Source organism: Chlamydotis macqueenii, chromosome 4 (assembly GCF_036417535.1).
Source record: "Chlamydotis macqueenii isolate bChlMac1 chromosome 4, bChlMac1.mat, whole genome shotgun sequence".
NCBI lineage: Eukaryota > Metazoa > Chordata > Aves > Otidiformes > Otididae > Chlamydotis > Chlamydotis macqueenii.
In genome coordinates this window covers 50,115,042-50,141,658 of record NC_141559.1, presented here as the reverse complement: position 1 = coordinate 50,141,658, position 26,617 = coordinate 50,115,042, and the positions used below count along the sequence as shown (strand labels likewise).

The following is a 26,617-nucleotide window of genomic DNA, read 5'->3' as shown; positions in this document are numbered from 1 at the left end:
TTGTTTTCCTGAGAGCTAACTATTATGTAGCACATGTATTCAGAGGACAAAAACTTATTTCCTTGATAACAGAACTGAAAAAAATAAAGTGATGTAAGTTATTTGTCTTTCTGGACTCTTCTAACTACAAGCTGCCATTCATAAATGTTAAGACTGCATTTGTTCTGCAAGCAGACTGAAAATAGAAGTGTACTGGTGTAGTCCATTTAATAATATACCTATGACCTCAAAGTATTCAAGTTAACAGGTAGCATATAACAGCAAACATCACATTACACAAAAAAAAAACCCCACAATTTAAAAGAAACAGAAAAATAACCATTCCAACAGAAACAGTGTTTCTTAATAAGGCTAAGGCTTAGTTTAAAGATTTTTCTTAAGTATTCTGTGGTGCATATTGATCTAAGCTTTAAGGTTCATCTGGTGTACTTTAAAATTTCCTTCAGAGCCCTGGGGGAAGTACAAGGCTAATAACATACAGAGTAGTAAGTGAAGGAAAATGCCTGTCTTACTGATTAAACATATATTTATACTAGGTTCATCTCCCCGATTCTGCTGTTTACTTGAGCTTAAGCAGCTAAGTCTTTTTCCTTGATTCATCCACTTGTTTTTCTCCCCCTCCCAGTCTTAAGAAACATCTAAACACACGAGCTGTCTAGAATTAGAAGCACAAGCGTCTCTGGTATTTAAACTGCCTAGGATTTTCTTTTCCAGTTCAGCTATCTACCTTTCCCAGGGTGCAAGAGGGGCTTTAGAGGAGTGGATTGCAAGATGCATATTCCAAGTGTGTCCGTATGCCATATATCTAAATTCCACTTGAAAAATCCTTCATTCTAGTCAAAATCAGGACATAACTAACCTGCTGAGGAAGATAGAAAACAAGGCACTCACACTGGTAACAAGAATATTAAATTGCTATTAAAGCCATTAGTCTCCACACAGAAGTTTAACTATTAACCATATTATTACTTCATTTGCTATTAGCAAAAGCAACAGGAATAATATGACAGAAAAGGCAGGAAGATCAAAGAGCACATGATACCTACCCAGGGGTTATCCCTCCTCTTTTACCTTACTGCACTACTCCCCTTGAAGTATTGACATCGGTACAAATGACCTCCTGATGGACCTCTGCCAGGGTCCCCGAGACCTCTTCTGCTCAAGATCCTATCCCTTGCAGCATGACAGGAATTGCACATTTCTGAGAGCAGATCTCCCTCCTTTCCCTCTGCAGTAGGTCCTCCCAGTAGCAGTGTCCACAGAAAAGTCACCTTAAAGTCCAGTCATGTAAATCATCTTAGTTTTGGGTGGGTGGTTTTTTTTTTTACCTGCTTTTCTTGAGCTTAGTTTTACCCAGGTAAGTAGAGCTCATTCAAACACAGCAGGAACATACACCACAGCTGGCAAGCATGAAGATGCTGCAGAAATCAGAAATGAGTAACAGAGAAAAGGAAGAAAGAGCTGGAACTTGTCCAGTCTGTGACAAAGTTTTTCTTAAGTTATTGGGCAGTCTCTTTTCCATACTTATTTGAAGAGACTATTTGTCTCTAAAAAGAAAATTACTATATGTCAAAGCAATTTTAAATGGAAAGAGAGTACACATGTTAAAGAGACAGGGCACACGTGAAAAGAATCCTTTTCCAGGCTTTTCAACCTGCCACTCCAGGCAGAATCCAGACAAGCAGAAAGGATCTTAAAAAGAGAACTTTCCCTCAGTTGGGCTACTTCTTCTGTCCATCAACTCCATCCAGGGAAATCAGAAGACTCAAGCAAAATTGCCAAGCTCTGGCAGCTAGCTTTTCCAGAGGAAAAGACCTTCCCCATGAGCACGACATGGGGCAAAGTGTCTGGAAATTGAGGTTCTCTGCTTTCACCCAAGATGTCATTTATCTCTTAAGAGCAAAACATGCACTGCTTACAAATCTTGACACTGAATTCAGATGTCCTTACCTCAAATGGGGACACTAAATTTTGCTTCAGTGTGGGCTGTGAGCAACCTACCATAGGGAAGACAAGGTTGTGGAGTTCAGGGTCTCACAGAGCCCCCATGCAATCCCACAACTCTCCTATGCAGCCCCATAAGCAAAGTTTTCCCCATTACCAGGGGAAGACACCAGGCTTTACACTGACCTGTCAGTGCAGGGTCTCAGGACTTGTCTGCAGTTGCCTCAGCCTGAGCTGGTCATAGCTTGATTTAACAGTCATGCAATGGTCAGCGACTGCTGCCTGACCTGCTTCGGACTGAGCACCAGGAGTACCCTGTGTGGTAAAGGTCCAACAGGCCCAGTAGACTCCAAGACCCAGAAGGAAGTAATTCCCTTCATTCCATGTCAAACTTTTCCTCAAGACAATGAGCTTGAGACAAAGATTATATGCGTTGACATCCCCAACCTCTCTACTTCATACTTACGGTGCCATCAACGGGAGGAAACAGAGGGTCATCAAAAGGATGAACACACCATCAGAGAAAAGGGGCTGATATTAGTAAGTTTTCTAGCATAACAGTTACTATTAATGAGACCTCTCTGACTTCATGTAGTCTGAGTTCACCATTATAACTGGATTAATAATATCCTTGTTGTATTTTGACTAGATTGTTAAGATTTTGATCAGGAGAGCAATAAATTCTTGGCTCCATGGATATACTATGTTCCCTTTTCCAAAATGTGTTTTCAAATATCATCTAATATTCTCTATACACTATATTGCACTTAGCATACTCTACTCGCTTCTCACCTCCAATATTACAGTCAAAGACGATATTGTGTATTTGTGTTGCTGGATCTCCAAAAGGAGAGTTCTGAAGCCATGGCTGCCCTTTGAGGATTATACAGAAAAAAAAAAAAAAACCAAACATGAGTTGCCCTTGAAAAGTGTCTTCATAACAATATTTTCAAGAAGCTGGGAAGGGAAGGAAAGGTGAACAGTTTACAGTTTTGGAAGGAAACAGCTATATAGTTGTAAATTTTAAAAGTGTGTAAATTCACCTGTTGTAGAGGAGAAATGGGTAAGTCTTGAAATAAGGGGATATATTTAAGAAAAAAAAAATCAGTCTTTTTAAATCAAGTTCAATTACCATAAGAACATCAACAATAAGAAGCAGATGAGGACAGGGGGAAAAAAAAAAGTAGGAAAACCTCAAAAATCAAACAGAGTACATACAGTAGAAAGAAAAGCAGAAGCATAGGTTCAGAAGTCAGTGGCAGAAAACAAGATAGCATATGCACGGAGGGATGAAAGGTACTCTAAAAGAGATAGCACAGGAAAAATAGCAGTAGGTGCCACCTTTTGCTTTGAAAAAACAGTCCCACATTGTTTAATCCATTTCTAGTGCATCAAGAAAAAACCTCAGCCTGCACAATCTCTCCTCTTTTCACCTCCTTTCCCACAATAACTCCTCTTACCCACATCTCCAACAAGCACCAGGCTCCACATCCTGCTCTGCATAACCCTGGGGTTCCCTTCTGCTTGCTAGTCTACATATACATCCAAAACTCCGTTGCACACTGTATTATTTTCGCTTAAATTCAGAGTGGAATTTGGGCAAAACCAACGTACACAAACTAATAAAAATCCCTTCCTCCCCCTGGCCTTCTGTATTACCCACTGGAGACAGTATGTTATGTATGATTTTTTTTTTTTTCAGATTGGAAATACGTATTAACATCTTCATTATAAGTTTTGATTCCACTACACTGGAGTTCACCTTGCGCTTCAGTGATAACATATTTTCTGGGCTGCTTCCTCCAACTTGTCTCTGAAATAAGCCAATTGTGCAACTAAAGCACGGAATGCATGCTCATTAAAGGCAATGACACAGATATACCCAACACGGTCATGCAAATGCAGGTTAATCTGAAACAAACTCACACAGAGAGATTAAACAGCTGGTGACTCAATGAGGAAAAATTGACTTTGTTTTCAAGTGTTGAATTTCATCAACAAGCATTAGAACATGCGTAGCAATACTAGAAAAATACACTTATGACATCCCTAGGCAGCCATCTAAATCTAGGTTGTCTGCCCTATGCACAGAGAAAAATGAGGCACAGATACTCTCTGGACTCATCAGTAATGGGTATGTGTATGAGGAAAATATAACAATTTTGCCCTGACTGTTCTCTCTACAGTTTTCCATTTGCTTTTTCTGTGCTGCACAGTAGGAGCACACCTTACATATAGTGATTGCCACTGCTGCAAAAACCATATGGGGAAGAAGGTGGTGCAGGAAAAAGTCGCGGCTCTCTTCCTTAAGAGCCACCCACATTTTAGCCCCAGTTCTGTGATGCAGTGATCAATTCCACCAGATTTTTTTTGTATTTTGTCTCCAGACTTCACTAGATTGGAAAGAGAGATTACACTTACCCCTGACTTCCAGATTCAAGAATATTTAAGTAAGAAAAATTCTTTCTGCTACTGTCTACAGTTTTATTTGCCTGTAAGTAAAAGCATGACAATGGGAGAGTCATATCGGAAAATTATTCCAGTAATCACTGAAAGAGTGACAGCAAAATTTGGACAGATTTTTCATTTGAACAAAATCACTTTATAGATGATGAAAACCACTGAAATAAGGATAAACACTGAAACATCAACTGCACTTAATTTTCTGCTACTCTCAATACACCTATAATCACACAAGAGGTATGTATTGAATAAATAAAGATATCCGTAATTGTGCCAAGGATTTTATGAATCACTCATTCAAATTACAACTTTATTTCCACTGTTCCTTTGGTTTCCTCCTTAAAACTTTCTAAATATCACAAGATTTGGCAGTCTCTACACTAAGGTAGCTCAATGCTACATAGTAAACTTTCTTAGTGATTTCTGAGGCATTGGTAGCACTGACAAAAAGATTACTAACAGGGCATAAGACAATGCACAATGAATTCAGCCTGATGCCTGTTTTAGTTGGATGCCACAGAGCTATACCAAATGAAGGTATATTAATAAATAATAGAAAAATTGCAACCCCTAACTTACTGAATGTTGTTGTATCTTAGAAAGAATATACAAATATACATGGTAATAACGGGCACCTTCACTTGGTAATAACTTATTTCAGTGGCACAATCAATAACAGAAAAAGAGCATCTTTTTACAACTATGGATTTTCTCTCTCTACTGACAGTTACTTTTCTCTATACTGACAGTTACAGGTAATTATAAGAAATTACATTTTTCTGTTTATTTTTGTAGCTGGGATACTTTGTGACAGCCAAACAAAACTCATCATAAAGTGCACTCTGATCCCAAGTAATAACACTGAGACCAGGGCCTGAACGACCAAGTCTGAAAAGAATCAAAGCAAGAGACACAAGGAAATAACTCAGATCGTATGCTGGGTTCTTCATAAGTAATGAATCTGTATGTCAGGCACAATGGATATTTCTGTATGGTAGGTCAACCTGTCAATTCATTTTCTCATACAAGAAAAAATGCACAGCACCCAAAGCCTGCCAGACAAAACCAGAAGAGCTAGTTAATAGCACCGAAATAAGTTCAAAGAGATTATATACAAATACACAAGGAAATATCATGAACGGCTTTAAAATTATAACTAAAACAAAATAACCTCTCTCAAATTGCTGTCAGAAAAAAAAAATCCAACCAAAAGTAAAAGCACACAAATTACCAAACCTTGTACTGACAAGTTTTGTAACATTTATGTTATTTAGTTTTGCTTTATTCAGCAACCAGCTTTTTATCTTCCATAGTTTTGGGTAATTTCCTTAAGATGTATCATCAAAAAAGGTAATCTAATTGACCAAAACTAGCCAATAATACTAAATAAATTTTGCCAAAAAAAAGGTAATGTGCTTAAATTATTCCATATCACTTGAAGAGTGAAAAACTCGGTTTTGCTTTCAGATGATTTCTCCCATAAAATCACAAGGGTTCTTTAGTTACAGTGAAATAGCTACAAACTCAATTGTCTCAGTTAAAACATTTTAAGTAATATTACATCTGACTTCTTTATTAATTAGATAGTTGTTCATCAAAGATCATTTTACGTGGATTCAGTCCACAAGTAAATGCCAGTTCACTAGATACATAGAAGAAATCTCTCTACAGGCTAATTAAAAATAGTAATAACTACCACTTCCACGTGCTAGCTGTAACCTTGAGTTACACTCAAAGCTGAAAGAAAAAGCCATTTTCCACCTCCATTACCTTCTTATTATGCCTGAATTTGCTACAAAATGCTAATAAAAGGGTTGTTTTTTTTTTTCTTTGAACATTGCTTTGATCCATCAACTAGATGAAAAGCACTAATTTATTTAATATGAAACACTGAATGGTGAACACTCAGCAGACAACTGAGATAGAATGAACATAAGGGATATAAGTATTTTTAGATTATTATATGTTTATACGATGTCACAGCTAGTGGAATTCAGAATAAGTTTCACTGTTTAATACCACTGAAGTGTTATTATGTATTTGCCCCTTTTGTTTGATGCTATATTATTAAAAAATACATAACAAGGAAGGAGATTTCCAAAGCTGCATTAACAGCTCTCTGGTTTCCTCAACTCTTACACAAATAATAAATACAACTTCCAGTCACTGGTATTTACCTCTTACAAAGTAGTGCTACAGACCAGCTCCTCACATACAAATAAGGAGATATCACAGGAATTAGAGTCAGGTGTTAGTCATCAGTTTTCACCAATGAAATTGCAAAGTTGTTCAAAAAATAAATCCAAGGGAAGTGTGCATCTGTAAGAAATCACAATGATATAAACACAGCTAAGCTCTGCTACGAAATTCTACAGAAAAATAGCTTTTCTGAAATGGATGACAACACCAACTTCAGTATTAACTCAGCTAAGTTCCATAAAGTCAGTGCACAATGTCATAGCCACAGCATTTATTCAATGTCTCAGAATACATTAAAAGTATATGACAATTTTATATGATGGTTTGCTATCTTTAGATAAAAAAAAAAGCCTAAAAGCAATATAGCAATATAACTCTTCATAAAGGAGATGAAAGTTATACGGAAAATTGTACAAGCCTTATCTATATCAGAAAATTTCAACTTTAGAGAACAACATACATTCAGCAGATCTTGTAGCAAGTCACTGCTAAAATTAATCAGTCATGTCAACAAAGTAACTGTAAATATAATCAACGAAATTGAAATTGATGGTACTAAAAATTGCTGGCTAACGTATAACTAACTAGCACAGATGACTTCTAAATGCAATCTCTGCATTTTCATTTTTAGGTTATTGCTACAGAATTTTTCATAGCTGAAGTTCTAGAAGATAAAAATTCAGATATGATGAAACTGGTAACACAAAGCTGATCAAACACTTCATCCAGTATGTATTCTCCATACAAACTACTGTAACAATCTTGAGCCCCCAAGCCATATCAAATTCCCCGAAAAGATTATAATTATTAAGTACAATAAGTCTCTGATTAGCTTGGTCAAATAAAGACTAAAAAAAAAAAAAATCAAAAAATAAAACACAAACACCACCAACCAACCACATAACAAAAACCTACCAACTGAATGTAACCTAATGAAGCTGCTAACACACACTATGACTACACAAGAAACCAGAATACATGTGGCACCTTCATTTGGTGGTTTTATAGATGTCAGGAACCCATATACAGATGCAAAACTCTGCTGTGACTTATTTACCCTTAAGAAGAACCAAGTGGTACACCTTAACTTCAACTAACAGGCTGGTTGTAAAACATCTTAACAAAATGGACTAGAAAGAATGACAGGCTTTTGAAAACGGGAAGCTTTAAGATGATCTGGTATTAACCAGTTAGAAGTGCTTGCTCAGTAATGGAGAAGATCATGTTAGTGATGCTGACAAATTAGTGAGGAAAATCTCTGTTAGAGTCACTCCCTCTCAACACGTGGTACCAGAAGTAGAACAAACATTAGAAAAGAGTCTCAGTGGAAGAAAAATGTAGTCAAAGGCCCCAACAAAATTGAAATTTTTTGAGGAAGGTGAAGACCACGAGAAAACATTCAAACTGTTGCACTGTCTTTGAGAGCAGCCAATGTCAAGGGGAAAAGCTCAGGTAAAAGGAAGCTTTACTGCTTATCATTTTTAGTTTTACAGTGCTTCGAGTGTCGAATTGTTGTGTTGTGTTCAAATAATATTAGGACTTTCCAGAAAGAATACTTACCTGACATTGTCTGCGTAGCAGCAGGAATGGCATTGGGAAACACATTTTTGTTTGTTTAGGGGTTTGTTTGATTTTTAATTTAAAAAAAAAATAATTGTGCTTCATATCCTCAGAGAAAGCATGGCTTTTCTGCACAAGGACAGTGGGAAAAGTGCCTCACAGGATACCTTAGCCTTACTGAGGCTAAAATTTTACTGAATTGAAGGTTCATTGTGGTTTGGGGCTTTTTTTGGGGGGAGGGGGTGTATGTTTTGTTGGTTTGGTTCGGGGAGTTTTTAGATAAGATTAAAGAATGGCCAAAACCTCATCTAAATGTCCTGATTTGACCTTGTTTGTGTCATAGTCAAATACACATTAGTAGTTGGCTATATTTAAGTATTGCCTAGAGGATCCAGTCAGATAGAATTCCAGTTTGAGTACAATGCAAACATTTAATAAAAGACTGTGCCTATCCTAAGAAGTTGACAGCTAGAATATACAAGATTTAGAAATGTAAGAGATCCCAATATGATGCTGTAATTAAAAAACTGATCTTCTAGGTAATTCTTAGCTTTATTTCCTTACAAAATAAGGTCCATGAAATTCTGCATTACATCTCTCTCAGATATTAGCTCCCTTACTCAATTTACCAATTTCAACTAAAATGGCACTTTCTATGAGTATTAAGCAACACAGAAGCCAGGAAGACATCAGCAAAGGCACACAATTCATTGTAATATACTTGGTACTCCTACAGTTGTATGCGTAGCTTCTAATTAGACACAACTCCCATCCTGCTTACCTGTTTGGAGTGTTATGGGGCACAGAAGGAAGATGGGAACTGCTTAAAACAACAGATTAAAATAAATCCGTGGAAAAACAAGCTTTGTTAGTTTCACTGCTCATGTAATAGCTTGTTTTTTCAATACTACCTCTGAATAGCATCTGCATTTAAATTCAAACAAAAGCAAAAGCAAAGAAAAGAAAATCTTAGAAAAATCTTCACAGCTATTGGGATAACTGAATATTGTAATCAATGTCCTGTGGACACTATGAGGCATCTATCCCTGGATGGAAGAATAAGTTAGAAAATAAGTCAGGAATCAATATGTTTGACTCCGTCAAAGGATAATGGAATACATCAGATAATTTCTTAGCATTTCTCCAAAGTCTGTTCTCCATGACCGAAAAAAAAAAAATCTGGTCAAAAAATAAATGCTTTATGCACAAGTTAGTTGCTGGGAAAAAAATCACAACTTTGACTGTTGAGTTGTTTCTCTGAATTGTTACTGTATTGTTTTTACTTTAGGGTGCATCCATGACTTCACAGGCAATGTGAAGGGACTTCTTATATACCTCTATATGGGCCTCTACTTCTAAAATAATTTCCATATGATGCATCTCTTTTGCATTTGGACTCTGCAGTTGGGCAAAATGTTCTCAATTTATCCTGTCATTTTGCTTCTGATATTACTTTTAAAAAAAATTCTAACTGTAGCGTGGTTTTTCTCCTTATACGTAGACATTTCTAACTGTATATCTGTACCTTGAACTAATTTTATTTCTTAATCCTTCCCATAAGAAGCCTGTTTATTTTCCTCAATAAGATAGTGCATAGCCAGAATCTACTGTGATCCTACATAATTTACATACCAGTTCTGCATTATCCATATTGCATTTTGCCTGTTGTCATTATTTCTTAAAATGGCATCAAACCAGGATTCCTCATCCCAAGAAACTAAGGCTATTTTAATTGAAAACATCAATTGAAAAGTAATTTTAATACTCATTTGTAGTTGTTATCAGTAAGAACTGAATAAAATTACATATAATAGGATCCTAAATAAGCAAAAATTAGCTTAAGTTTAATTTTTAAAAAAGCAGAAGTGCTGCCACAGAAAATGAGCTTACTACAAATTAAGCAAACCAATCAAACTACAATTAATCAAATACTAAGTTATGGAAGAGTATTAGGTTTGAGGAAGAATATCAAGTTTTAAACAAAACTTGGGCATTAGTTGCTCTATTTGGGTTTATTTATTCCTAGAATTTCCATATTGCCATTCTTAATAACTTCAACTTTCTATTGTTGCTGTTTCCATCTCCTCGGCTAATGCAAGCAATAAAGATCTGTAACTTTCTTCTTACATATGCAGATAAGATTGTTTGCTTTCCATTATTTCTGGCACAACGTGCACACTGTGTAGCATGTAGTAGATTAATCATTTTTCTGAAGGCCTGTTTTCTGAAGTCAGTGTCTTCTACAGGAACAAAATCAATCTGGGACTGGAATTTTGGAATTTAGAAGAAAATCCAAATTTGCTGGTTTGCACATCATTTAATCTAAAAAAAAAAAATTAAAAATTAATCACTAGCAATATAGAATGCAAATAAGTGCAAAACTTGATCCTTTGAGCTTTAAATACCTCAAGAAAACAGCATGATTTCTGCTTCACTCAGTTCAGTAAGCATTCTCTTATAGTGCCTCCAGTTGTTTAACAGAGTGAATCAGAGATTAGAGAGAATGTCTTTCTGGCTTTGTCACCTCCTTTTTTTCTGGTTATAGTAACTTCCAAAGATAATTTTCTCTCTCTTGCTATAGATCTAGAAAGAAAAAGGTATCTTTCCAAATGTGAGAAAATATGAAGTGAAAATTTACAAAAATCTGAACAGCATTACAAAGAAAACGAAGAAGATTGGCTTAAAGTTAATCAAATCCCAACACTTTGTGGCTGAAGTATGTTAGAGCAAGCAAAGTGTAATGAGTTCAGGAACAAGAGTAGAGTCATGCAAACTGCAGAATCTTAGTTTCAAAGCCCAAACTTATTATTCACATGTCCTGAACACTTGACAGAGACAAAAAAAAAAAAGTGGGTTGTAAAATAAATTGTCCAAGGATTATGTGAGATTTTAACCTAAATGTTTCTTCCTCTGTGTCATAATAGCATGCAACAAGGAAACTGAGTGGGGTACAACTGTTATATTTGAGAAAAAAGCATGTCTTGCTGAAAGAAAAAAAAAGGTTTAATGTGTGCTTTGAAAGCCAAAGATGATTAAGAAAATATCTGTTAACAGTTTGTTTACGTGTATCCCCTGAATTTAAGTATTTCATTAATTTTTTTTATAACTTTGACTTGAGGTTTTCCACAGAGGGTGAAGGAACTGTTCATGTATATTTTCAAAGGCTCTGAAGCAGTTTTACAGCTGTAAAAAGAACCATTCCACCACATCAGATTATTAAGTATTGTATCACAGGTTGAGTTACAGATATTGTAAATATACTAAATAAAGCAGTTTATAAGAGCTTAGCCTGGAAGCATTGTACATATAAGTAATTATACTCATGTGAATAGTTTCTAGCATTTTCATGATTAGAGACTAACTGGGTAGGTTTTTTGTATAAACTAGTGAGAATAAATAAACTTTATGGTAACTGTTATAATTCTCAGGGGGGAAAGATTTTCAGATTACTTTTGACAGTCTTTCATTACCATGCATGTTGTCTTTGCAGGCAGTTTTTATTTGCATATTGTCACTTTTCTTTAGAATGCAAAACGGTTTCAGTGAAACCAGAAATATTTTTTCATGGATTAATAATGGATTAATGATGTCAAATTTCTAAGCCAATATATTTAAATGGTATTCCCTTAGTGACTGTGTGTACTGTGAGTGGCGTTTATTGAGTGATTAATCACCAGTTTTGTTTTGGTTTTTTTTGGTTTACTGTCTTCTCATTTTTCTTCATCTTTTCTGTTCAGACCTTAGAGGCTGTTTGTTGGAAGAGGGAAGTAATTACCATGAAGCAGCATCCTCTGAAAAAGTAGAGATCACAAGTTAATAAATACCTCTGTCTTATCATCCCAGAACTGAGGATTTAAGGATGGAAGTGAAATGAAAAACTGCAAGTGCAGAAATTACATTGCAGGGTGAGACTTGTCCAAAACTGAAAAGAACTTCTGTGCGTAAGCAGGAGGATTGGGGCAAAGTTGGGCAAGCAAACTGGATTTCTCAGCAAGAGGATGGGGATGTGTGGAGGGAGATAACACAAATACTAAAAAAAGCTGCAAGACGTTACCTGTTAGATAAGCACACGCTCACACACGTATCTTGCCATGAGGATGCCTAAACCAGCAGATCCAATGAATACAATCAACCCTGAATAGGATGCATGAGGAATCACAAGATGCAGTTCACATTACCTGGAACAGGCTGAGCCAAGTGTGACAGAGTGATATAGTGCTGACCACTGACTTCAGTAAGTTCTTACAGCCTCCCATTACCACTCCAGCTTTTTTTTTTCTGAACACACACACACACACACACACAAGAAATGAGACAGTGCCTTCTTACATGTCCAGAATAATAGTAACTACCTCAATATAGCCATCATCAAGCTGCATATCCTGATTGGCAATTTCAGAAAAGATGTCAAGCTCCTGCTTGAGAATTGCCCTCTCATGAAATGTTGTCTCTAAAGTGTACATTCAAGTACAATAGTAACAGAGACAGCATTTCTATCCCCTGGGTGTATTGCATCTTCTCCGTGTATAGGAAACATTTCTCAGAGCTGTTACTTGTCTTTTTGAAGAGCACTGTATTTGCTTAAGAAAGAGAAGTGCTTTTTGATTACTGAACAATACTGAATGTGTTGAATCCTTTCTAAAGGACCTCTGATGTGTTACTTATTTAGTCATTGAGGAAAACATCACATTTGTTGACTTTGAGATCCCTGAGAAGACTGAGGAACCCTTGCTGACCTTGTGGTTTATTTTGTGGTTAGGTTTATATTAACACATGACTCTTAATGACCCGAGGAGTTAGTACTAATAAGGATGAAGTCTGGTGCATCATACTGAGGAGGGAATTAACAAGTTACAGAAGAAATAGTCACTAAATCAATTTTTTTTTCTTTATTAGTGAAACAGAAAGAGTAGAAAATAAAAATAAATTAGACACAGTGTGAAATAAGCTGTTGAAGGCTGTAAGAAAAATTCATATAAAGAGAAGCTGAGCAAACATTCAGCAGTACAAAACTACTCGCTCAAACAAAATTACTTATTTGTCCTTTCTAGCCTCCATTTCTTCATACACATTCTTTCCTTAGAAACTGCTCACAGTGGCATATCACCTGGATGATTTAGTGGAAGTTTTGTCATTTTCATAGACAAAGGGTGAAAGGTAAATCAATGCCATGAGCCTTATTGTCATCTAAAACTATATCAGAGTCTGCTCCGCGTTTATTTGGGCTGGTGGGCAGGGAGCAAACAGAAACAAACAAACCAACCAACCTCAATCCAATAAGTTATTTGTAGACTCAAGACTGAAAAAGATTTTTGGTAACACTGCAGACAGAGGAGACTGTTTAAACATCTCTTCCTTGCTTTACTAGTAATACTCTAAATGAAGAAAATGGCTCAGCCCATATTTGCTGCATAAACTTTAAAAGCAATTATGTAACTGATTACTTTTTGTGAGGTTCTATATTATAAAAAAACACTCAATATTTGATACAGCTTCTGATTGTTTCAAAGTAGATTAAATGTCAGTGTTTTTCCATCAATTCTGATTGCATGTGCCACATTTCCTACAGGGCCCATTGCCAAGTTCTCCACAGCTTTACATCATGGAACTGTGTCATCACTGTTTCAGTCAAGTTATATTCCACTGATTTCAGTAGAGTATTAACAGCCTAAAACACACAACAATCTTGTGTTTTTCCATTGGAAGCATTTTAACCTCTTCCATTCCCTCACACTCAATACCTACCCTATCCCATCCCTGGTTCATTCTCATCCAGCTTAATGCCAAAGATTACCAATCTCAATTCTTGCCATTCATTTCAACGATTTCCATGTTAACTTTCCTTAAGCATTCTTTGAACTGTATGTGTTTTTCTGCCTTTCTACACTTGGTAAGAACCGTACTGGCTGGATTTTAACGCAGGGAGCTTTACTGCAATGAATTTTTTTTCAGTCCCTTTCCAGTTCAGTGATTTCAATTCAAAACATGTCCCCTCTCTTCCCTATGTTTAAACAAAAAAAAAGGAAAGCCAAATAAAACGTTCACTCAGACTGAGAAAACAGTCATAGAAGAGAATACAGGGGAATATTGAAAGGTATTAAAATTGCAGCCAAGATGGAAAAAAACACACAACAGCAGAATATTCAAAGGTGAAATTCAAAGGAAAAAAAATACACAATCAGAAACAGAATTTTCTTTCTAGTTTAAACCATTTTGCATGCTTTGTTCAAGGAATATGCTATTTCCCTCATTGTCACAGCAAGTATGGCTCCTGTATAGAAAAAACAAATTTAAGTATTAAGTAGACAGCCTGCATTTGGTCAGCACAGTGTGAACGCCAGAGAAACGGGCAGACTGGAAGTAGTATGAACTTCAGAGTTTGCTAAATAACAAAGCACTGTAACAGCATATATAATATAAACAGGTAATAGCATTGCAAAAAAAAAAATAGCAGTTGACAATCTGAGTGTGCAGGTATGTTCTAGCTTTTGGTAGAACTGTAATTTAATTGCAGGAGTATTTCAACTTCTACAGTTAATGCAAGTAAATGGTATGTACCAGGCAGTGTCTGGAAGTGTCCCCAGAAGGCAGGGCAGCAGTGCGACACATTGTCACGACACTATAAAATAATAGCGTCACAGAAATCCCTATTCTTAACATTTTAAATGCAGACTTGGAGGAAGCAGAAGGCAGTCACAAATAATAGACCAGTTCTGTTCCCCCAGTGCACAGGTATGCAGTAATACAGAGTGCCTTGTCTAGCAGCTTTGCTTGTTACTCACTGGACTGCTTACATTTTGGGACAATCTACATATATCAACTCTCAAAAGCAGTTGTTAGTGACCAATATCCTGAAGAATCACAGGAAAAAGAAATGGACAGGGCAAGGAAACAGGTCATGTAGTAAGAGGTACAGTTTGAGGTAAGGGACCTCACTTCATACTTAGACATAACTTGTTATGTCTAAGTGTGATCTACCACTAGAAGCACCGATTTAATACAGCACTGGAGCCACAAATGACAAAGCTGAATATTAACTCGCTTATCTCAGCAACTTTGGTGTCAGATAACAGACTTAGAAAGTATTGGTTTCCAATCAGGATTGATAGCCCTGAACCTTACCCACCCCCATCCCCCCAAGTTCAAAGTTAGCTCCCAGTTAATCCTTAAAGCCAAAATTATCAGGTAGCATGCTTAAAACAGTTGGCTACAATACGCAACATTGCACATTTCTACCCTAAAACACAGATGAGCCAAGATTAATTCTCTTTTCTGCTTGCAAAATTTCAAAGATAATTTTCTAATTATTCTAGAGAATGCTTTAATAATTAGATAATACACTATTCTATAGTGAGAAGCTACCATTGCCTCCTTTTCAAGCCATTTCATGTTGCAGGAGAAGAGAGTACGAACACAGAGAAGAGTCCTAGGACACAGTTCCATTTCTACAGAGCATTTCTCCCTGTCCTAGCCATGTGGTGAATGGCATCTCACCTTAGAAACCCCAAAGCCAGAAGTATCCCATGCTGCACAAGAACTGTTATAACAGCTTTCTCTGAAAGCAAAAAGTGTGCGCTAAGGTAGTGCTGAATGAAGAACTAAAGAGTTGACATGTTTCCCATCAATCTCTGACACCACCTGCCCCAAAATGGTAGCCATAGACAGAGTGCAATTTACACAGTTATTTTAAGACTTACAACGTGTAGGTAGAAGGTGCCACAGATTGCAAGTGAGAAAAAAAACACTGAAATAAAAGACTTCGCCCACAGAAGCAGCAGGGAAAGAAAGCTGCAGATCACAACATAAAACATGAAGAAATTTCAGCACTCAAAATCATTCCTCTAAAGGACAGAAGGAACAACAGCCAAGTTCATTTGTAGTTCATTACAACTAATGGTCTGATGTAATGAAGAGCAATTATCTTCTATCATGGGATGAGATGCAACATACTGCCACATCAGTTTTACTCTTGAAGAAGCAGAATTGTCCCACATGTTTACCCATAGGCATATCAGCAAGAGCTGTGTACTGAACATGAGCTACCAAGACAAGTTTGTCGGGAGAACTAAAGGACTGTGTCAGTGCTCTCGGAGAGGAGCCCAAGAGGCTGGCATACGTAACAGTGAAAGTGGCTCAGAGCATCACAGTGAAGAGGAGCTATGAGTTTCTTTTTTTTTTCCTAGAATGCCCAAGAATCATCAGCATCATAACTGTTCTTCAGAATAACGGGAGAACTTTGAAGGTCTCAAAATAATAAGCCTGACTATAAAGAACAGCACCAGACAGAATCTGCACCCATGTAATTTCCTGCTGAGCATTCAAATGAGCAGCTGCTCCTACTGTCCCCACTACTGCCTGCCACAGAGAGACGCTGCTACTTCGTTTACCTCATCCCTTTCTCCCTCAACTCTAAGATAGTTTCTACATTTCACTACTGAAATGCTTATTGGGATTCAGCAGAACAGAGTCTGCATTTATTTATTTCATGCAGCTCCTGGGCTTCTCTGCAGAAGCAAAAAGCACCAGCATTTAAAGAAACTGCTCCTTCACTGCCACAGGCTCCACAGCTTACCTACTCTTTTGTCCCAGTACAGCCCTCCAAGGACTTTCTCCCAGATTTGTGTCCAAGTCAGCCCCTTTCCAGGTGTGCTATTTGTGTCCTCAGCCTCCTCACCTGTTCCCTCTGATGGATGAAAAACATGCAGTACCCTGATGAAGACTTCTCCAGATGGAGACAAGTGTTATGCCTTTTGCCTTCTTGCTCCATTCTCTGTCAGGAACCCGTACCAGCGCACTCTCAGTACTTGGTCCTGTTACTGACCATCACATATTCCAGTTCCACCTGTCAGATGGCCTCCATTCTCTCACTCAGATAACCAGCTGAATTGCTAATTTCTTCTCATGCTTTCTACATTTCTACCTATCTTTTCAAATGGACAGTGTGGATCCATTACCTTCCCCAGTCAGCTGGTGTGCCTTGCTGGGTAGCAGTAAGAGCTACCCACACAGGAAGGCAAGCCAGGAGCCAATGGAAACCACAGCACAGTCCCACAGGATATGAGAGCAGAAGGCAGAGACAGATGCTGACAACAGATTCAATTGGCAGCCCTAGAAGGGCAAAGAGATGAGTCAGGCTCCAGAGAGCCTATGGTAGGATCAACAGGAGACAGGACCAAAATCAAGGCTACAATATCAGTCCAAGGTCAGCCAGAAAATAAGGCCACAGACAAGACTGGCAATAGGCACACTCATGACATCACTCAAGTAAAGACAAAACTGGGCTCTTCCAAGACAGACTGGACAAGTTCTGTGTTTCTTCACATAATAAAGTAAATTCACCAAAAGCTGATTTGTATCTCTGCTGATTTTGCTGATTACAGTGATGTCAATCCTGATTTAGATTATTATAATAGGGCATGACTGGCCCTAGTGATTTCCTTGCTCTCATACCTTGATCACTTCTATGCTGCTTTCATGTAAAGCATAATTTATCTTGCTCTTTAAAAATGCATATGTAGAAAAAAAAACTAGAAAATATGAGGAGAGAGACCAGTCACAGAAGATGTAACAGACTGTACCAGAAAAACTGCCTCTAAGACTGTCCGCCTGGCTTTGAATGCTGATGGGTGTGAACTAGCCTGATCTTGTCAGAGCTGTGCCACTGCAGTTTTCACAGCCTGCTTATTTGGGTGGTATCTTAAAGTCTCTAATTCTCCAAAATGTGAGTAAAAACCTGTAAAACCTTAAAAAGCAGCATCTTTTCTAGGACGAAGTGTCTTTATGAAGGTGAGAGAAGAAGAGCCCGGGGAGAATGGGAAGGTAGTCCTGGCTGGAGCCTGACCCATGTACCGATGCCCAGTTCCCACTCTCCAGGAGGCAAAGTCGGCACATGGAGCAATAGCACGAGGCTTCTCAATGTATCTTAGCCCTTTTTGGTGCTTGGGTCAGCCTTCCCTCTTCTAGGGCTTTCTGACAGGACCTCTCCACTTCCTTTTTCAGGAAGCATTCCTTCCCCTAAGCACCACTCTCACCAGCACAAGCTGCCTTTGTGCCCAGTATGCACTCTTGTCACAAGACAAATGGACAAGTGGGACTGAGTGATGTCTCCATTCTCCTGTGGGTCCAAATTGCAAACGTATGGCTGAACACCCCAGCAACAAGACCAATGACAGCAGTCCTCTCATAGACCAGATTCCCTTTCGTTGAAGCAAAATCCTGGGCCTCATTGCCACTCTACCTTCTAGTTAAAAATACCTGACCTTGTGAAAGTTCACAGCACTCTCTGGGCAGGCCGCCCCCCCCCCGTCCAGTGAAACACCTGATGAGGCCTACTGAGAACCGGGCAGTTCTGCCTGTCTCCACGTGTGCCTGGCCTTGATCTGATGCCTCATTGATATCAGCTCCCCCTAATTCTAATCTTCTTCCACAGCTTGATAAGCCATTTGCACCAACAAGGGCGCACACACACTCATTTTTCTCTCTCTGCAAGATCACTCTGGGAGGGGGAAGCGGGGGGTGTGTGCTGGGATGGGACAGGATGTGCTCACCACCACCCTGCTCCACCCAAGGGCTGCTGTGCTGTGGTGAAGGGGAGACCTAATGAAACCCACCCTCTGGTGCGGGCTGCACATCATCTCCAGAGATGGGCTTTGCTCTTCTCAGGGTAGCAGTTGTAGAGACGGCTCTGTAGTGCCAATGTATCTCTCCAAGTCTGCTGTTTATCAGGGCAGAGGTTAAAACATGCTGCTGGCATATTTTCTAAGCCAGTAAGTGATGAAATAAATCAGCGCTCCCCCATGAATAAAATACTTTCATGCACTAGTGGGAGGCTGAGCTGCTGCAGTGCAAGAAAACACTGGCTGCATCGAGATCTTGGGGTTGCCCTGACACCCACCACCTTTAAAGCCCAGCCCAGCAAGGCTCAGCTCAGTCCAGGTCAGCTCATCCCAGTCCAGACCACTTCAGCTCAGACCAACTTAGCTGAACCCAGCCTGGTCCAGCCCAGCCCAGCCCAGCTAACCTCAGCTAAGCCCAGCTCAGCCCAGTCGAAGTCAGAACAGCTCAGCCCACCAAGCCCAGCCCTGTCCAGCTTGGACCAGCCTGAGCCCAGGCCGGCCCGGCCCAGCCCAGCCCAGCCCAGCTCAGCTCAGCTCAGCTCAGTCTGGCCCAGCCCAGCCTAGCTCAGCTCAGCCCAGACTGGCCTCATCCAGCCCTGTCCAGCTCGGCTTGGCCCAGCCCAACTCAGTTGAGCCATGCCAAGTCTGGCCTGGCCTGGCACAGGGCAGCCCAACTCAGGTCAGCCCAGCTCAGTCCAGCACAGTTCAGTCCAGCCCAGCTTGGTCTGGTCTGGCGGGGGCTAGCCCAGCCCAGCCCAGCTCAGCCCTGCCGAGCTTGGCCCAGCCTAGCCCGTCTCTGCAAAGCCAAGCTCACACCAGCTCAGCCTGGATCAGCCAGGCCCAGCCCTGCCAAGCTCAGCCCTGCTCAGCCAACCTCAGTCCAATACGGCTTAGCCAAGCACAGCTCAGCAAGGCCCCATCCTGCCCAGCTCAGCCCAGTTCATCTCGGTCCAACTCAGCCCTGCCCAGTCCAGCTCAGCCCAGCACAATGCAGCTGAGCGCAGCTCTGCCCAGCCTGGACCAATCCAGCCCAGCTCAGCTCAGCCCAGCCTTGGCCAGCATAGATCATGCCAGGTCAGCTAGGCCAAGCCCGGTCCAGCTCAGTCCAGCCCAGCTTAGCTCAGCTCAGCACAGGCCAGCCCAGCCTGGCTCAGCACACTCAGCTCAGCCCAACCCAGCCCTGTCTTGCCTTGCTTGTCCAAGCCCAGTCCAGCCCAGCTCATCTCAGCCTAGCCCAGCCCTGCTTAGCTTGGTCCGGCCCAGCCCAGCAGAGCAGCTAAGTACTGCTCAGCCAGGCTTGGATCAGCCCAGCCCAGCCCAGCCCAGCCCAGCTCTGCTTGGCCCAGCCCAGACCAAACACCACAGCCCAGCACTGCCTATCCAGCACATCCTGGCCCAGTTTTGCCTAGCTGGACACAGCTGGGGCTAGTTCAGCCCTGTCCACGCTATTCTGGCACAGTTTGGACCAGGTTAATTCAGCCTGGCCCAGCCTGGCACACCTTGGCCCAGTTTGGCCTAAGCTGGCTCTGTTCAGCCAATGCCCCTCAGTTATGTCCAGCGTACCTCAGCGCAGCCCAGTCTGGCACTGCATTGAATGGCTCAGCTTGGTGCAGCACAGCATCAGCTTAGCCCAGCCCATTTCAGATCTACTTGGTGTATCTTAGCCCAGCCCACCACACCTCAGCCCATCACAGCCCAGCTCAACAGAGCTGAGTTGATCTTGCCTCAGCCTGGCCTGGCCCAGTCCAGACTGACCACCACAGCCCAGCATAGCCTATCAAGCACATCTTGCCCCAGTTTTCACCAGTCTGGAGCCAACTGAGCCTACTTCGGCCCTATCCGGGCCAGCCTGGTCCAGTTTGGACCAGTTTAACTCAGCCCAGCCTGGCACACTTTGGACTAGTTCAGCCTCGCCTGGCCCAGTTAGGCCTAGGCAGGCCCTGCACAGCTGAGCTCAGCTCAGCCTGTCTTGCCTTAGCCCATCCCAGCCCGGTCCAGACCAACCACCACAGCGCATCACAGCCTATCCAGCACATCCTGGCCCAGTTTTGAGTAGTTCGGCCCAGCATGGGCTGGCTCAGCTTGGCCCATCCCAGCTGTGCTTGGCGTAGCTTAGCCCAACTAAGCACAGGTCAGCCCACCTCAGCCCAGCACAACCCATCTCAGCCCTGTTCAGCACAGCTTGGCCCAGTCCAGCCCAGACAGCCTGGCTTAGCTTCGCCCAGTCCAGCTCAGCCTGGTCAGACCCAGCGCGGCTCAGTCCAGATCAGTCTGGCCCAGCTCAGCATGGTCCAGCTCAGCCTGGCCTGGCCCAGCACAGCTCAGTCCAACTCAGCACAGTCCTTCTTAGCCCAGCCTAGCTTGGCTCAGCTTGACCTGGGCCCAGCTAAACCCAACCCAGCTCTGCCCAGTGCTGCTTTGCCCAGCCCAGCACAGATTGACTCAGCTCAGCCCAGCCTGCCCAGCACAGACCAGCCTGGCCCATCCTGGATCACTTTGTCACAGCTTGGCCCACTTTAGTCCACCTTGGCCTAGTTCAGCCCAGTTCAGCTCAGCATGGCCCAGTTCGGCCCAGCCCGGCCCTGCACATTCCAATGCAGCTCAGCCCAGCCCAGCCCAGATTGTCCCAGCCCAGCTCAGCTTAGCCCAGCTCATTTCAGATCTGCTTGGTGTAGCTTAGCCCAGCCCAGCACAGCTCAGCCCGGTGTTACCGAAATCCGGAATAAAACTCCTTAACAGCAATGAGAAGTTAAGAAGCAGGCACTTCTTTATTGCAGCGCTGGGTGCACGGGGGATCGCTCCACCTAGCGTGCGCACCCATTTGATCAACAGCACGGGTTAAATACACATTATTTATACATATTCATTAAATTCCAAGAAATAATATGCATAAACATGAATTTTCTGAAAAACCATTACATCATTTCCCCACCCACTCGCGCATGCCCAGTCTTTTGAGTCGAGGGTCTTTTGGTGGTCTTGGTGGTCGTCAAAACGCCCCCTCCTCGAATTCGCTGGTCAAACTCCTCCTTGAAATCTCCATATACGGTCTTGAGAACAGGTCGCGATGCTCCTTGATTTTCCTGGCTCCAAAGTGATGGCTCAGGGCCTATTTCTGCAGGTGGTGTTTGGGGGTGTTTGGGACTTACCATTGTATTAAAGATATGCTAGGCTAGCTTCTAACAAATGCGTATTATAATATCTCTAGGGTCCCACTCCCTTTAGGAACAAACAAATTTTATGAAGATTTAACCTATGTGACTACAGTTCTACAGTTAGCAAGAATCACCTCATACTGATATTTAATTTTCAACGTTTATGTCATGTAACACCGGCACAGCCTGGCTCAGCTCAGCCCAGCTTGGGCCAGCCCAGACCCACCACCACAGCCCAGAACAGCCTATCTGGCACATCCTGGCCCAGTTTTGACCAGTTTGGCCTAGCTGGCCCTAGTTTGACCCAGTTAAGGCCAGCCTGGCCCAGTTCAGCCCAGCCTAGCCTGCTTTGGACCAGTTCAGCCCACCATGGACTGGCTCAGCTTGGCCTAGTCCAGCTCAGCTTAGCCCAGCCCGTCCCAGCTCTGCTTGATGTAGCTTAGCCCAGCCCAGCTCAGCTCAGCCCCAGCCCAGCTCCACTCAGCACATCCTGGCCCAGCTCAGCTCAGCCCAGCCCACCCACCAGAGCCCAGCTTTGCTCAGTTCGGCCCAGTCAGCTTGGCCCAGCCCAGCACAATTCAGCCCTGCTTGGTCCAGCGCAACACAGTTCAGCCTGGAACAGCCCACCTCAACACAGCCCAGAAACAGCTCAGCTCAGCCCGATTCAGCCCAGCATGGCTCGGCTCAGCCTGGCCCAGCCCAACCCAGCACAGCCTTGCCCATCTGGGCCCAGCCTGGCCCGGCTCGGCCCATCCCAGCCCAGCCCGGCTCTGCCCCGCTTGGCCCAACCCAGCCCAGCCCGGCCCGGCCCAGCCCAGCCTAGCCCAGGTTATCCCGGCTCAGTCCAGCTTGGCCCAGCCTAGCTCAGCCCTGCCCAGCTCGGCTCGGCCCAGCCCAGCCCTTTCCGATCCAGCCCAGCCGTGCGGGCGGGGCCTGCGGGGCTGGCCGGGTCTGGGGTCGCCACCGCCGCTCTCTCCGCGGCAGCGCGCTGTAGGCGGCGGCGAGCCGACGGGGATCCGGTGCCGCGGGGAAGGCGCGGCCGTCGGTCCCGCCGCGGGGTACGAGCAGCAGCTGCCGCCTTGGCCGAGGTCCCCGCGGCTGGGGCAGGACCCGGCCGCGCTGCCAGCGGCCACCGCTACATAACGTGGCCGGCGGAGCCACTCTTGGTCATAACGGTTTTAACGGCTCATAACGCCGGCTTTAGATATCCTTCACCCAGCACTGCCGTTACACGTATGGCACTGTAACCCCAGCGCGGGCTGCGGTGCGTGACTTAGCGGCAGCGGCAGGAGCCTCTCCCGCCCCGCGCAGTGGCGCGCAGAGCCTGCGCGGCCCGTGGAGGAGCTCCGCGCTCCCACTGCGGACTCCTATCCCCCCTCCCCCGCCCCCGCGGTTTCGGGTACCCCCGAGCCGCCACACCCCAGTAAGCCTTTCGGGCGGGACGGAGCCGGGGGCGCGGAGGTCGCTGGCTGCTCCTCGCAGCCCCGCGCTTGGCGGACCGCGGCGCCAGTTCCGCCCCCCGCGCTGGGAGCCGGAGCGGGGGAGCAGTCGCTACGCTCGCTTTGCTCAGGTGCTTTAAACAGCTTCATACCGCGCAAGTGACAAGATTCAGTGCCGTTATTACACTCAGAAAAAAAAAAAGTGCTGGTTTTTTATTTTATTTTTTTTTAACCGAACACTCACCTTACGAGGGCGGGAGGGGGTACCCCATTCACTCAACCGCCCCCTCCTCTCCGCAGGGAAATGGCTCCCAGTTCCCTCCGCGCTGCTTCTGCGGAACGGCGGAGCCAGACCCCACCGGGCTCAGGGCTGCGGGGAGGAGGGTGGGCTTTTGGGGCGGTGTGTGTCCCCTCCCGCCCCCGCGCAGTAGCGGCGGCACGTGTTGCTGCCAGGGCGCGGTTCCCCAGCCCCCCGCAGCGTGCGGGGCTGGGCGAGGAGCTTTTTATAGCAGCGCCGCCCCCCCCCCCCCCCCCCCACCCTGTTCGAGGGGGGCCTCTCTCGCCGCGCTCACGTTCCTGCGCGAGTGCGGGTTTCAATAAAGACCGGGGGCGGGGGGAGAGTGGGGAGTCCAGCGCGCGCCTAATTAAGCGACGGCGTTAACCCGGGGAACTAAAAATAGCGGCGAGCGCCGCAAACCACATAACGGCGGGCAGCGAATCCCCCCCCCCCCGCTCCCGTGCCGCTGAATGGAGCGGCTGGGGCTGAATGAAGCCGCCGCGGCGCCGTGAATGGGGGACGCCGGGCGGCGTGACTGGGGCCGCGCCGCGGGGGGGCGCTGTGGCGCCGCCGCCACCCCGTGCCGCGCGGCAGCTGGAGAACCCCCGGCCGCGCGCGTGCCGGCGCGGGGGCGGCTCGGTGTCACCTGGCGGCAGCGGTGGCGGCGGCGGCGGCGGCGGGCGGGGCGGGAGGCGCCAGGGAGGCTATAAAAGTGTCCCGCCGCGGCACATGCACACTTCGGGGAAACTTCCCAACCGGAGCGGCGGCCATGGGAGGAGCGCCCGCTCCCGCCAGCCCCGTTCCGCCCTAGGGCGGGCAGCCCCGCGGCAGGGAGAGGAGGGGGCGGCTACGGCCGGGACCCCCGCTCCGACCTTGTCACCGCGGGAGGCAGCGCTGGCGGGCGCGACCCCTGCTCCGGCACCCGGCTCTGCCCTGGGCGGTGGCAGGATGCGAGTGAACGGGAGCGAGCTGAACAGCTCCGTCCTCCCGCGGGACCCGCCGGCCGAGGGCGCGCCGCGCCGTCCGCCCTGGGTGACCTCCACCTTGGCCGCTATCCTCATCTTCACCATCGTGGTGGACCTGTTGGGCAACCTCCTGGTCATCCTCTCCGTCTACCGCAACAAGAAGCTGCGGAACGCTGGTAAGGGGCGGGGGGGGAGGAGGGGGGAGGGCGGAGGGGGCTGCCCAGGGTGGGAGCGGGGGCGCGCACCTCCGTGCCCTCTTCGTCTGCCGGTGAAACTTTGCCCGGGCGCGCAACTCCAGGGCTGGGCGCTCTTTCCATCCATCCCCGGCGAGCGGTTACAGGCTGTGACAGATGCCGAGGACTTCCTCTGCCGTACCGAGCCGGTGATGGAGCGGGTAAGGGTATTTTTAGCGCCCGCACCAGGAATCGTGGTGCTATTTTTAGCTCTCGACAGTTCCCACCTAGCGAAAAAGAAAAAAAAAAAAGGCAAGTAAGCCGTATTTAAGAATGAAATGTAGACATGATACTGGGGCTGCAGCTGTGACATACAGTGTGTGTGCATGCGGGATGCTATTCTTCTGATCGATTTTCTTTGAGTTACAGAAATGTCTCCAGTAACAAATACTATGGTTGGAGCTTCAAGTCAAGCAAATACTAAGTTATAGACATTGCAAGATTCACAAAAAAAAGAAAAAAAGAAAATCCCCAAGACAGTTGTTTCCTTTTCTTTGTCCACCTCCTACTTGCTATCTAGCTCTTTAGGGAATGGAAAACATCTGACAGAAAACAGATTTAGGCACGTTCTTAAAAAAATAAATCTCTAATTTTGACAGGGTAGATGCCGTGATGGTCTATTGAGTAAATCCCTCTTAGTTCCTGGATTATTGGTCAGACAGGCAGGAACTTCTTCAGATTCATTCTGCTTTATCATGTCACACCAGCTGCTGCGCACGTGTACCAAATCTGTGCACTGAAAACCCTGTGCATCTTTCATTGAAAAAAATATGGGAGTGTGCAAAGAGAGCTCCATTGTTAATGAAAGCAAAATTTCACTCCATGATGACTGAGATGGCTGCTTTTATTTTTTTTTTCACAACTAGCTGCCAGGTTCTTTATTATAACTTCACTAAGTTCAAGTAGGTTAAAATTCATCTGAGGGGGAGCTTGAGCCCTGGCTTTGCTGTAAGCTAGCATAATAAAGATTGCTAATGTTGAACTCCAGCAAACGGTGGCATGCTTAACTTTCTAAGGTTAAGTCAGGTAATTCACGTGAATTGTACGTTTCTGTTTTATTCAGCCATAGTGGAATGCCGACACACAGGATCAAAATGAAGACTAACTTCTTTTTTTTTTTTTTTTTTCCCCATGTGATTGCCACTGATGTAAATTCTAAAAGATCTGTTCTTTTTGCTTTCATTGACAGAAATTTCATTCACTGGAGCTGGCAGGGTTACACACTGTAATACTGTGTATTTGAGAGGAGAATCAGACTCCAGAAGTCCAAGTTGGCTACTCTTGTTCCCAGGGAGATTTTCAGATGGAGGGTGAAAGGGCTGAGATAGGCATATTACTGAGGTTACTCTGGGGGAAAGGGTGATATTCTCCTCCCCCTTAATTACTAAATATAGCTTTCAGCACATCTGTGGGGAGTCTGCAATACAGAGATGTCTGGTAATAAGTCTGAAATAAACGTGGTGCCTGTTTTCTGGAAACGTAGCTGAATCACTGGGCTCTATGCGTGCACATATTCTCTACTGTAGATCTCATGTAATCCCTCTTGAATCCTGACGTGCTCACTCTTACTGCATTTCTCATTCTTGCCTTTTCTGTCATAGTGGCTGATAAGAATTGCAGCAAACTGGCAACAGTTATCCCCTACGGCTAGGAGAATAGAGCATTCTTCTGAACATAACTTATTTTAGGCTGGAACATGGACTAGACACTGTTTTACTTTCTGAAATTATGGATTGATTAAAACAAGTAGATACTTGGTACAAGAC

At 44.0% G+C, this 26,617-nt stretch overlaps 1 protein-coding gene across 1 annotated transcript in view; it reads left to right on the top strand.

Annotated features, from left to right (window-relative positions):
- The first annotated feature begins 24,559 nt into the window (after positions 1-24,559).
- MTNR1A (melatonin receptor 1A) overlaps positions 24,560-26,617 on the top strand; it is a 58,553-nt gene continuing 56,495 nt past the window's right edge. The window contains exon 1 of the mRNA XM_086746822.1: positions 24,560-24,794. Within this exon, the coding sequence (XP_086602948.1) occupies positions 24,602-24,794 (193 nt within the window). The 5' untranslated portion in view covers positions 24,560-24,601. The remainder of the gene's footprint in view (positions 24,795-26,617) is intronic.